The 13,474-nt window shown below is 37.3% G+C and overlaps 1 protein-coding gene and 1 long non-coding RNA gene across 2 annotated transcripts; one reads left to right on the top strand and one right to left on the bottom strand.

Annotated features, from left to right (window-relative positions):
• Positions 1-463: 463 nt before the first annotated feature.
• Positions 464-7,421, top strand: LOC127417079 (leptin-B-like). Its single transcript, XM_051656803.1, has 3 exons — positions 464-575; positions 3,134-3,315; positions 5,353-7,421. The coding sequence occupies exons 2-3, from the start codon at positions 3,169-3,171 to the stop codon at positions 5,716-5,718; spliced, it is 513 nt and encodes a 170-aa protein (XP_051512763.1). The 5' UTR covers positions 464-575; positions 3,134-3,168; the 3' UTR covers positions 5,719-7,421.
• A 4,174-nt stretch (positions 7,422-11,595) lies between these two features.
• Positions 11,596-12,507, bottom strand: LOC127417081 (uncharacterized). Its single transcript, XR_007893229.1, has 3 exons — positions 11,953-12,507; positions 11,747-11,865; positions 11,596-11,671 (listed from the first exon to the last, which is right to left on the bottom strand). It is a non-coding gene; the product is annotated as an uncharacterized LOC127417081 (long non-coding RNA).
• Positions 12,508-13,474: the final 967 nt, after the last annotated feature.

Below are 13,474 nucleotides of genomic sequence, written 5' to 3' on the forward strand. Positions count from 1 at the left end.
ATGCCGCAGAACAATTCCAGCAGCTTACTGTTAGAAGAGAACGCCATGTGTCCAATCAAATTATTGAGGTCCGGAACCATCCGTTTTTATAATTCAACTTTATTATTCATTGAATGTATTATCAAAGCACTCTCTTGGTATGCAGCCACTGATATTTCCAAAGTCTGTCCTGACTGCTGCAATATTTGCATCGGGCTGTGTTGAATAAGTGGGTGTGAGTTTTGTTTGTACTTATTTGGCAAGTTGTTCCTCAAAGTGCATCCATTGGGAATAGAGATTTCAATTACCCAATTACAAAAACAAGATAAGCTTCTTGTTTTAAAAGCTACAAATCCATAGTGAATTGTTACATACCTCCACAGTGATCATGTGATCGGTGTGTGTTACAATGACACATATTTGTAGTACATGCAGAAGAGATGGGTTTGTGTTGTGTTTGAGGTGCAAGTGGGGGTGTTGACCCCCTCACACTCACTGTCAAGGGAAGGTGATTCACACATGAGTCAACAGCTATCAGCTATATAAGCCTGATCACTCATGGATCCTGAGTATGACACAGTCTACACATCTCAAAGGTAAGTCCCCTTCTCTGTTCTGTACTTCACATAGTTCACCTGTGCATGTTGCATACTCACTTATAATGTGGGACTTTATCATCTAACTTTATATTTATAGCCCTTAAAATAGCATTTATATCATGGAGAAAGTTGAATATGCCATGTTTTTGAAATGAAGCAATCAGTGTTTAACCCTCTGGGGTCTGAGGGTGTTTTGGGCCCTGGAGAAGTTTGACATGCCTTGACATTTGTGCTTTCTCAGTTGCTTAAAAACATATTAACGGCTAAAGTCTGATAACACTGTATTCAGCACAAACTGGGCTACAATAGTATGTGAATAACATGTATGTACATGTTTGTATATTTGAGAAAAAATGTTTATGCATGGTTTTTGAAAAAACAAACATTTTAAGTCACTGAAATAAGGCCATATAACACATACTAAACATTTGTTCACAAGACTTTTGAGAACTGGATCTTGTAGCCTAGAGTTTTTGCTACAAAATGATGTGAAAACCATCCTGATCACTCATTCATACAAAACAATATAGTCATTTAACTTTTGTAAGACACTTTTAGTGTTAGAAAGGCCATATGCGAGGAGGCGTGGATGATCATGAATATTAATGTGATTCACACCTGAGGAGACAAAGACCCCTCCCCTGAGAGAGAATGAATGTGACGAGACTTAATGATTGAATGTATTTTTTGTAGCTTATTCACAAAATCAAGTTTAAGTTAAAAGAAGTAATCTGACTATACATTTTCTTTACATAAAGACTTAACTTAAAAACTTTAGACCTACACTACCGTTTAAAAGTTTATAGATCTGTATGATTTTATGTTTTTAAAAGAAGTCTCTTCTGCTCACCAAGGCTGCATTTATTTGATCCAAAATACAGCAAAAACAGTGATACTGTGAAATATTTTTACTATTTAAAATAACTGTTTTCTATTTGAATATATTGTCAAATGCAATTTATTCCTGTGATCAAAGCTGAATTTTCAGCATCATTACTGCAGTCTTCAGTGTCACATGATCTTCAGAAATCATTATAATATGCTGATTTTCTAATATGGACATATTTACAGCACATTTTACACATTTACACCTGAACAGATATTTGCAAGCACAAGCTTCGTTGATGATAATGAGGCAGCATAAACACTAGTTAAAATATAATCTAAACATTCATATTATTTTTATATCATATTACATATCATATTTATAACATACAGCATACAATTTAAATACCTGCTTTAGCCGAAACAACATTTAAATGAAACTAAAACTTGCCGATTAGGACATATTTCACATTTCAATACTCTGAATCCTGGCTGGCAAGTCTGGAAATAGTCCAACTAGTAAAATATGTCCATGTTTATATAAAATAGCATGTCAACTAATACATAGTCTTACTCTAAGTAAAAGTCTCTAAGTACTAAGTAAAGTCTTACTCATCCAGAATTGTATCCTCGGCTTGATCAAATCGCTCTTCAATATGTAAACATTCATCGTCGGAGTCCCGTTCTTCTTCTGAGGAAAATGTGAACTCTTCGTCACTATCCAGGAGCTTCCTCACCTGTGTAGCGTGCCATCTTCCAAACGTGCAGGAAAGTGAATGAACTTGATGTTTTTTAAGGCACTGTTGGGGGCGTTCACCATTTGCATTGATCGCCTCAGCACATTACCGTATGAATAGCGCGCTCTGCTGGTGGGTGTGATCTCATTAGCGATAATTAGCTGAGCCAGGAGAAACTGTACATCGCTTTGTTTCATACAGATTACATTGCAGGAGAATATTTGTTTTAAATTTGAATTATTTTATTTAAAAGTAGACATTTTAAGCTTTCTTTAGACATATGTTTCATGTTTGTGTGATAAGTATCCGAAGAGTTTCAGTTCATTTTTGTGACGTGTTTCAGAAAGATGCTCGCAGAGACAGAGACGGCAGAGACCCTTTATAGTCTCTAATGATGTCTTACACTTATCTGTATGCCCAAAAATGACGGATTATTTTAAGTTGTTTCCGCTGTTATGAGGAAAAAAATCCAGCAGGACGCCCCGGCGCGTCCGTCGACCCCAGAGGGTTAAACAAGGGCAACATGTTCTTTGGAGAATTGAACAGATATTGAAAGCCAAATGCTGATTGGCACAGAGCCAGTGATTCAGATATTATGAGAGTCAGTGGAGCCGAATGCTTTTAATTGCTGAATGTTGCAGACTGGAGAGGCCTCACCGGGCTACATGCATCTAGACATGAGTGTTGTCCAAGATCTGTCCATGCAGAAGATGAAAACAATGGACACTATTCTTGATGTCAGACAATCTATTAATATGAGTTAGCAGACATGGGTCATGCAAGATGCAACATCAGTGTAATGAAATATTAAGCCTGAATTGCAAGATATCCAAGAGAGCTTCAGTGACAAATGTTTTAGTTTTTAGACACAAAATGCATTTCTTTATTAAATGCACTACATGGTACATTTATTCATTTTAATTAATTAAAGTTAGTGCTACTGAGATAAAATGTTGGTGTCTAGTCATTATTTATGTACATGTTTTGCTGCAGATATTGCTGCACTGTTGCAGTGACATAGAAGAAACATGCATTCTTCAGCTCTTCTCTACACATGCATTCTGAGCATGCTCAGTCTCTCTCGTGGGGTTCCTATCCGTTCAGAAAGTCTAAGAAACTTGGTCAAACTGCAGGCAGAGACCATCAACGTGAGAATCAAGGAACACAATGAGAAGGTAAACCAATAAACTAGTGGCATGGCCAATCTTTGTCAGTGGTGAAGTGTGTAATTTTTGTCGATGTTAAAATACTTTCTTTCAGTAAAAGGTTATTTTCTGAGTGCCATAAAGTACCTGTAATAGTTTACTAGATAATAAATAAACGATAGTAAAATGCTTTGACATCTTTTGGCTGAAAGAGTTATTGCATGTTTTGCAAATAAAAGGTTAATTATTAAAGCCAACTTGAATGCATGTTGATAAACTTGTCATACAATTAATTTGTAAACATATTCACAGTGTGTTTTGTTATATTTTCTGCTATTCAAATATTAATTAAACATATATTTCACCCCCTCAGTCAATTCCTTTGTACATTCATAGTATCAACTCATTTGTTCTTGGCCTTTCGGACATGTCTGAAAGAGAGGGTCCTTGGTTCATCAACTCGACAACTACTCCAATTGAGTCTGAACGAATCGTTCAGTCTGATTTATGAACTTTTCGTTGATTTGTGTTGACCCGATCTGGCGAACCAGATCCGAACCAGACATCGCATATTTACAGTAAACTGTGCCAGTTCGAAAAATATTTACATGAGAGTGTGAAGAACCTTTTCTGATGAAAAGAACCTCTTGTGCAAAAGAGTGCAACAGTGCCTGCCCACTTTTTCAGCCGTCTTGGCTCCAGAAGTATTTTTCCCATTCCTTTTATTTTTCCATATTGATTTAATAAAATCTGTCATTAAAGAGTTGTAAGTTTGATAAAAAAATGAACAATAAGACAAAGGTACAAGACTGCGCTTAACATCTTTAATGAGGGAATGAACTACAATCAACCTGGTCTCACAGAATGAACATTTTTGCAAACGTGCTGCTTTCTACGTTTCGCTGCAGTTTCCTGGTGAAATGAACACTAGAGGCGCTACAACAGCTGTGTGGTTGAATCATTGTCACACTAATCACGAGTACAATTGCTGATTATGGTTTTATAAAAACGTATTTTCCACTCTATTACTCACCCCGTGCTGTGTTATGATATCAAAGCACTTTAACACATGATTTGAAAAACGAAACATTTTAACAGTTGTATTACAGACCCACCTACATGCAGTATACACACTTATTACTATGTCATTAGCTTGCTTGGTAGCTCACCTGATCGAGCGTTGGACTCTGAGTTTGACAGCTGTGGTTCACCTCCAGCCGAAGACACATGGAAGCGAAAGTGGCATAGAAGTGACACAAAATGACGTGGTCGCTTCAGTTAATGTGTGTTTTAATTTTTTTTCATTCGGAGTTTGGATTTTAAAACATTCAGTTAGGGTTAGTTGTTGGTTTAGGGTTAGGATGTCTCTGTTTTGTTAAACTCTCATTTATCTTTTCGGACACTATTGATTAGGTTTAGGGTAAAGTTTTAGGTTAGGGAGGTACGTTTTACTCATTAAATTTACTCGTCTGATTACAACCTAATTTTGCTTGGTTTTGGCGCCCCCCGCTGGACATTTCAGTTGAAAACTGCAGCCAAATGTGTTATGAAGCATGTAATTTCAGTTTTGCAAAAACGTTGCAGTGCTCACGTAAATTTCATGAGACCAGGCTGACTACAATCCCATCAAGCATTGCCAATGATGTAACTGAATTAAAAACTATGGAAATACAGTATATATAACTATTGATTTAAAGTTTTGGATTATAAGTAACTGAACAATATTTCAATGTATTACAAAATATGGAGATATATTTAAATATATTATAAGTTTGAGTGTAGGGAGAGCAACTCAATTGCCTCATTCACAGTGTGTCATGGAAGTGGGCTAAGCTGCAGAGCTCTTTTGGCACACTTTGTTCACTTCCAATCTTGGATTAGAGGGAATTCCACTTTTTTTAAAAATAACATTGAAAATGCAGACTGGTGGTTTCAACAGAAGCATACAATGTACCATCGAATTACAACCTCGGAATAAACTGCACACTACTTGAACATAACTTGACTCTACACGTTATACAGTCTGAACAGTCTCCATACATCGCTCAACTGCCTCTTCTCTTACAGTTGAATCTGTCTCCAAAACTCCTCATCGGGGCCGAGCTTCACCCTGACGTTCCTGTTGATAAACCCATCCAAGGTCTGAGCTCCATCGTGGACACTCTCACCACCTTCCAGAATATTCTTCACAGCTTGCCCAAGGGTCACTTGAGCCAGTTACACAGCGACGTGTCCACACTGCAGGGTTACCTGGAGGATAAGATGAAGTCTCTGCAATGCACGTCCAAGAAGACAGTCAATGAGAAGTCTCTGGAAGCTTTTTTAGAGGACAACGCCACCCACCCCGTCACCGCTGGCTACATGACTTTAGACAGGCTGCAAAAATTCATGCAGTGGCTCACTGTTAACCTGGACCAGCTAAAGACCTGCTAATTACTTGTCTTTATTTGCCATTATTGTAGTATTCTAGTATACTATTTATTATATTTATTTGAAACACTATATATTTATAAACCAAAGCAGTATTTTGGCACAATTTGTATGAATTTAAAATGTATTCCTAAGGTACTTCCCTGCTATCAAAGCTATAAACTAGTTTATTTTTCTTTCCTCGTTGGTAACAGTGTTGTGTGTAATCTGATTACAAAGTAATTAGTTACTGTAATCAAATTAGTTTTTATCAAAAAGTAGTGCAATGCGACTTAGAATAATCGCATTACTAATTACTTTATAAAAGAAAATAATTGGTGAGGTAATCTAATTACAATTTTAGAGAAGTTTTTAGTCAATTTTGGGTGTGAGAACGGCACATTGTAAATAAAATGTATAATTATTAGTATTATTTTTTTTTTGGATTTTCTCCTTTTTCTCCCCAATTTGGAATGCCCAAATCCCAATGCGCTCTAAGTCTTCGTGGTGGCGTAGTGATTCACCTCAATCCGGGTGGCGGAGAACGAATCTCAGTTGCCTCCGCGTCTGAGACCGTCAATCCGCGCATCTTATCACGTGACTTGTTGAGCGCGTTACTGCGGAGACGTAGCACGTGTGGAGGCTTCACGCTATTCTCTGCGGCAACTCACCACGTGCCACACCGAGAGCGAGAACCACATTATAGCGACCACGAGGAGGTTACCCCATGTGACTCTACCCTCCCTAGCAACCGGGCCAATTTGGTTGCTTAGGAGACCTGGCTGGAGTCACTCAGCACACCATAAAATATATTATTTAAAATGTAATATTAGATTACTTTTTGAGTAACTTTTTTAGTAAAACTACTACATTTTGTTAGATTTCTCTGAAAACAAGAAAATATCTTGTCATTTTGCTTCTCAAGTAAATTTATCTTGTTTCAAGAATGTTTAGATTTTTTACCAAATAATAAGACGGAAATACTATTTTTTTGCTGTATTTCCCTTGAAACGGTAGGGATTTCAATGTGGCTTGACACATCACAGACAACACAATCACAAGAATAAAGGGTACTTCCAACGGCCTGTCCTCTCTATGTAAACAAGCGCGAGTACACACAGGTGTCCTTTTTTGGGCTCTGTTTGCATGATGACATCAGCACTTGCTGAGCATGTTTGATGATGATGTCACACAGTCTTACCAGAAGAGGTCAGTCAGAGTCTGCTGGGAAGCTCGGGTCATTTCCAAATTTAAGTCTTGCTGCAACACCAGAAGGGGTCCAAATGTCTGGTACCACTAGTGAAAATATTTTCCAATCGCTCAAGTTAAAAATGATATTATCAGCATGACAATTTAAGTGTGATCTTGAAGCTTTACGTGCATTTCAGAATCTCTTGGTTGCTGTAATGACAGCATGCACTCGAGCTGTGATTAGACCTGGAAATAGTGCATTTTACGTTGCATTTCTTTTCAAAATTCTAAAACTTCTACTTCCAGGTGTACATTATATTTTGAATCCCAGATATTTAATGTGTTCTTAGACTTGTACCACATTGTACATAATATTTTACTACACAGTATAATTCTATGCACTTTGTATATCCTGTGAATAGTTTTGTATTTTATGACTGATATTTTACTGTTTACTGTTACCAATAAAGAAAAGTTTTTAAATTTCAATGGGTATTTAGTTTTACTGTAGTATTGCAGTCTAAATGGCAATGCAGTTATGAGAAGATATATAGGTTTAGAATCTGAATTAGCTTTATCTACATTATGGGACAGCAAACAGCTCCTACAGTAGATTTCCAGCAAAACCCTAAATGATAAATGTGGTAAATCTGATAAATGTGGTAAATAATTTTTTTGTTTGTTTGTTTTTTTGCATATGCCATTTACTGTGATTTCTGGTAGTGATACACTGATATATTAGCCAGTTTTGTTTTTTCCCCTTTGTGTCAGTTCCAAAATCTCCAGACAGCTTTGTCAATGGATAGTAAGGTCTGTTTCACTTATTACATAAATCTCTAAACATCTGTATCGGCCATTGAAAAACCCATATCAGTCAAAAACGAATACATGGTTCAGTTACATTTTGTATACAACAATTAAACAAAGATCAAAGTTCATTTTAAGGACATTCCCAGGATGTGTGCATAACATAATGCCCGCTGGCATTCAGATCGAGTGCACCTGTTTTCAAGGTTTGTGCAGAGGAGTTAAATAATGACTGTTCGTAATTCCAGGCAAAGTAAATATTGACAACAGCCTACAACACATCTTGTGTACAAAGGTCTAACTCTGTTACGTTTAAAAGATTTTTTATAGAACACTTGATATGATGTCACATAATTCACAAGATCAACCAGAGCAATAAAACACCGTTAAATAATTAAGGATGAGATGAGCGTTCAAATGTTGAAAAACTGACATGATTGACACATTTGAATAGTTTTAAAAAACTGCGCCAGAAGATTTCATTCAGTCCTCTTCAGAGAGGGTTCAAACACATTCTTGCACATTCTCTCTCTCATGGACATTTGTCTTGGTTCCGGAACTTTCTCTTTGCAGGTTTGGTATTATGAAACAAAATAAAAAGATGTGAAACTTTCAAAAATGACAATAGAATGATACACGGCTGAATGTAACATTTGTAACTATTCAAATGTGTCAATCATTTCAGGCTATCACATTTTATCATTTCACATGTTATTATCAGAAACAAGTGGTGAAAGTTGGCTTTTTATAAAATGCACTCTACCGGTGTTCAGATATTTAATACACAAACACTCATACTGGTCTGATCAGCTTCCGAGTTCGCTTTGCCTTTTTTCCACCATAAAAGCAGATCCTCATCTGTTGGTTTGCATGACTCCAACAAGAACTGAATACAAATAGAGTACAACTAGAATACAAATTCAATAAGAATCAAACTATTACAAGTATACTGGCTTGTAACATAACTTGGCTTTCCTTTAGAAGCACAGAAGCCATTACATGTCTTCTTCTCTCATCCAACACCTTGATGACACACATCCACAGCGCCCCCCAGTGGACTCAAATGTAACTGCATGATTTGGTGAGAGATTCAGAGGGAACACAGTGAGTGTAATTCAGCACTGCTCACAGCAGGCAAATGCGGAAAGGAAATTGAATTTGCAATATTCGAGTTGTGTTTTTGATATTCGAGTAGCCGGTTCAGAATGAGTACTCGATTGCTCGATAACAGTGGCAGGCTGTGCATTTACAGTCTAGGCCTTCAGTGTGATTCATGCCATTAAGAAACACAGTTTCACAATGAATAAGACACCGTATGCCTTTGGGCATCATACATTATGTCGCAGCTAACTAATAATATCAATTGACATTTTAAAAACACGTCCACGCACGAAAGCCAGAACTTGAAATGACACTTAATGCTCAAGCAAGCCTAATTTTAACTGCAGCATGACATTCAAAAATCATAATTTTTCATATGATTCTACCAAGGAGGTCTATAATACCTGGAAAAATCTATCTAATAATATTTGAGATTTAAATGTTGCTTGTGATAAATTTCGTTTCGTCAGGGTACACGGTTATGCTGCGTTCCATTCAAGTTGGATGTGGGATATTCCTACTTGATATCTCCGATCATAAATGCATTTCATTCCCCGATATTCTGAACGGCAACACTCCCGTTAGCTTAGCAGGGGTTTGACTCTCATTAGAGATGTCTCCTAGCAACCCAACTGATAAACAATGCTAGCATTTGTGCTTCAGGTGTACGATTATCAAAAGAGATTATAATGTTTTATACACCTGTTTCTGCAGGCATTTGTTAAACAAGCTTTAATATCATGTAATGTGGAAACGAACTCATTTATCGATATTACTTAATAAAGTGAATATTTATCTCTTACTTTGTATATATCCCGAGTGTTGACATGTTTGTGTGACATCATGCCCCGGCATCTCAGTGAAATCAGAGTTGAGAGAATTTCTGCACGAGCCTACAAGTTGTAATTCTGACTTCAAGATGCATCCATTGCACTTTTCCTAGTAGGAAGTTGTCAAATCCGACTTTCCGCGTTGAATGGAACGCAGCATTACTTTTCAAAACTTGATCGACACTGAATGCTCAAGCAGCTCAATTTACACTTAGAAAACTCCTGATGTTGCTATAGCAATGCAAAAAGCACTTACCAATTTATTTGAAGTGAAAATCAGCCCTCCTTTCCTGATTAATAAATTAAGCAATCACTCGGTCATGCAGAACATCTCGTGTATTTAAATCCATAAGGATCGCTTTCTCAGTGGCGATAGCGGCAGTGATGTCGATCTCGCGCTCTTCGCTCTTGAATTACCTACATCACTTAAAGCGTTATTGCGTCACTCAAGGCCAGCTAGAAGGCCTCGACCGTGACATATCCTAAAGATCAAACCCACCAAGAACAAATAAATCAATCTGATTGGCTGATGAATTCATTTGCTCATTCATTTGCACTGTTGAGGGATTCTGTGGTGATTCTGAAGGCCTGACGGGGTGGAGCTCAAACTCACGCTACTTCGAGCATGTGATTTGTGAAACAGTTGTCACACTTTGCTTGTAAGCATCAAGGAATAAATTCTGACTGGATAAACTTTTAGTTTTTCTCTGTTTGTAGATTAATTATGAGTGGAAAGCAATTAAAAATACATAGGCAAAAAGGTGATTGAGAATGAAAGGATGAAAAATATTTATTTATTTATTTGGCATTTATTTATTAAAGCAGAGAAGGCTTTGCTGGCCCTGAGAATTCGCCACTACGTTTAATGTTGATTTAAACAACTTTACAACTCAAATGATACACAAGATTTAACAGAAGAATTAATGGTAAGTGCTTTTATAAAATTATAAGCTTCACATTTCTGCCTTTTAACCCTTTTGTTGTGTTCGTTTTGTGCCAACACATTTTGTGTTCCCAGTCAAAAATGACCGGCCCACTAAGATTGTTTGTTTATAAATCTCTCATATTGCATTTATTATCACAAGATATTGCATTAGATCTTTTTATCTACTTTTATTAGTAATTATGGCAGGTTTTGTACTCCCTTTTTGAACATATTTTATTGACAGAAGGATTCATTGAACTGAGCTCAAATTGGGCCAGTGAGGTGCAAAAAAATAAAAATAATTACATAATAAATTAATAACCACTTGCTTAATCTGAACAAAATAGGTATCATTTTTAAGCCTAGAATCTGTACTTTACAATGCATATAGCTGATCTTACAAATTCTTAAATAATGCTTTTTAATTTGCTGACAAATTAGAAATGTTTCTTTCTCATTATTTGCAAATTTGCAATATCTCAATTATATTCAGAGTTGGTAAAACCAAAAAAAAATTAGATGGGATAGCCATGTGTTATATATCGTTGGAAAGGTGAATGTAATGAGCAAATTGTTTTACTCAGAATCCAAACTGCAGTGAGTATTAGTGTATGAGATTCCCAATGACACATAAATATAATAATGTGTGTGTATGTGCGTGTGCGTGTGTGCGAGTGTGCGTGTGTGTGTGTGTGAGTGTGTGTGTGTGTGTGAGTGTGTGTGTGAGTGTGTGTGTGTGTGTGTGTGTGTGTGTGTGTTTGTGTGTGTGTGTGTGTGTGTGTGTGTACATGTCCGAGGACTTTGTGTATGCGAACACACATCCACATACTATAAGTGCTCATATAAAGGATTGGGATGCTCCTGAATACTTAATATTTCTATATCTTATAGTCTAATCCATTCATTTCCAATTCATTTTTGACTGGGAACATATTACCAAATAAAACCCCAAAAAAATTACGAAATTTGACCATAACATAACGGTTAAACCCATGGGAGTCCTCCCCATCATCTGGGAATATTTAGTGCTGATCTTAATAATTTTACCTGGTTTTAGAGGAATCTTGGTTTCAAGCACTACTCCAAACTCAGAGAAGATCTGCTTCTTGTCCTCCTCTGTGCACTGCACATAAATAAACCGCATCAGTGCATGCATAAACAGCATGTGCTATATAACAACAGCATTTAGATGACACACCTTAAAACTGATATTTCTGATGATCAACCAAGTTCTCAGTTGTTTCTTCCTCATGCCTTGAGACTGTTGTTGACTTTTGGTTTCTGCTGGTTCTTTAGGGCTCTCTGCATCTTCTGAAACTGTTTGGACAGTCCAAACCCATTTCTACCAGATGTAAAAGAGTAAGATGCAATAACAGACCAATATTAAAAATATAAACGTCTAACCTTCCTTCCGTTTCGTTTTCTTCTCATCTGTTTTTTTGCTTGGCCACATCTACAGATATCTTCTGTCCGTCGTACTCTCGGACTTCTTTCACGGCCCGGTGAGCATCTTCTCCCATGAAGAATGTCACATATCCAATGCCACGACATTTCCCAGACTCTGCAAACAGCATAAACATGGGTGGAGTAAATGATCACATTGCATTCAAGATGACACTGTCTTGGGGGGCCTGGTTAGCTCAGTGGTAAAGACAGCTGGCTACCACCCCTGGAGTTCGCTAGTTCGAATCCCAGGGCATGCTGAGTGACTCCAGCCAGGTCTCCTAAGCAACCAAATTGGCCCGGTTGCTAGGGAGGGTAGAGTCACATGGGGTAACCTCCTCATGGTTGCCATAATGTGGTTCGTTCTCGGTGGGGTGTGTGGTGAGTTGAGCATGGTTGCCTATGGCTATGTCTCCATGGCAACACGCTCAACATGCCACGTGATAAGATGCGCGGGTTGATGATCTCAGAGGCGGAGGCAACTGGGATTTGTTCTCCACCACCCAGACTGAGGCGAATCACTACGTGACCACGAGGACTTAAAAGCACATTGGAAATTGGGCATTCCAAATCGGGAGAAAAAGGGAAAAAATCCCCCCCCAAAAAGAAAGAAAAGATGACTCTGTCTCTCTCAGAGCTCCATAAAGACACCTGAGATGATACAGATACAGCATATGTATGGTAAATACACATTATTTAACAGGTCGACTGTTGTTTATTGGTAAGATTGTTCTGTCTCGTGTGAATCATGGACTCTAGATCTCCAGGAGAAGGTTTGAGAAGCCCTGCTAAACCAAAGAGAGTCAAAACATTAAATCATACATTTATCTTTGACAACAAAGCAATTCTTCAGAGGCCCTACTTCTGAGAATATCTCTCCCAGATAATTTCCTAACAAATAAAGTGATTGCAGGCATTTTCACCAGAACTTCAGCACAGTTCTACTGCTTTACATGCAACTAAAAACAAAATTTCTAGAAGAATATTTCAGCTCTGTTGGTCCTTACAATACAAATGAATGGTGACCAGAACTCAAAAGTTCCAAAAATCACATAAAGTCAGCATAAAAGTAATCAATATGACTCCAATGTTTCAATCAATGTCTTCAGAAATGATATGATAGCTTTAAGTGAGAAACAGATCAATATTTAAGTCCTTTTTTACTGTAAATCTTTACTTTCACTTTCACATTCTTCTTCTTTTGCTTTTGGCGATTCGCATTCTTCTTGCATATTGCCACCTACTGGGCAGGGAGGAGAATTTATAAGAAAAGTGGTCTTAAATATCGATTTGTTTCTCACCCACACCTATCATATTGCTTCTGAAGATATAGATTTAACCACTGGAGTCATATAGATTACTTTAAAGGGATGAGTTCAACACATGCGTGTGCAACTTTTGTTCAAATCTGTGCTGCATGTAAACACTCATTCCAACCAAAACACCAATTGAACATGCATTTAAAGTACAGTTTCTTTACCAT

Source organism: Myxocyprinus asiaticus, chromosome 26 (assembly GCF_019703515.2).
Source record: "Myxocyprinus asiaticus isolate MX2 ecotype Aquarium Trade chromosome 26, UBuf_Myxa_2, whole genome shotgun sequence".
Lineage (NCBI taxonomy): Eukaryota > Metazoa > Chordata > Actinopteri > Cypriniformes > Catostomidae > Myxocyprinus > Myxocyprinus asiaticus.

Coding starts and splice junctions, on each gene's coding strand:
- LOC127417079 (XM_051656803.1), top strand. CDS start 3,169: ATGCATTCTTCAGCTCTTCTCTACACATGCATTCTGAGCATGCTCAGT. Junction 3,316..5,352: donor TCAAGGAACACAATGAGAAG/GTAAACCAATAA, acceptor CTTCTCTTACAG/TTGAATCTGTCTCCAAAACT.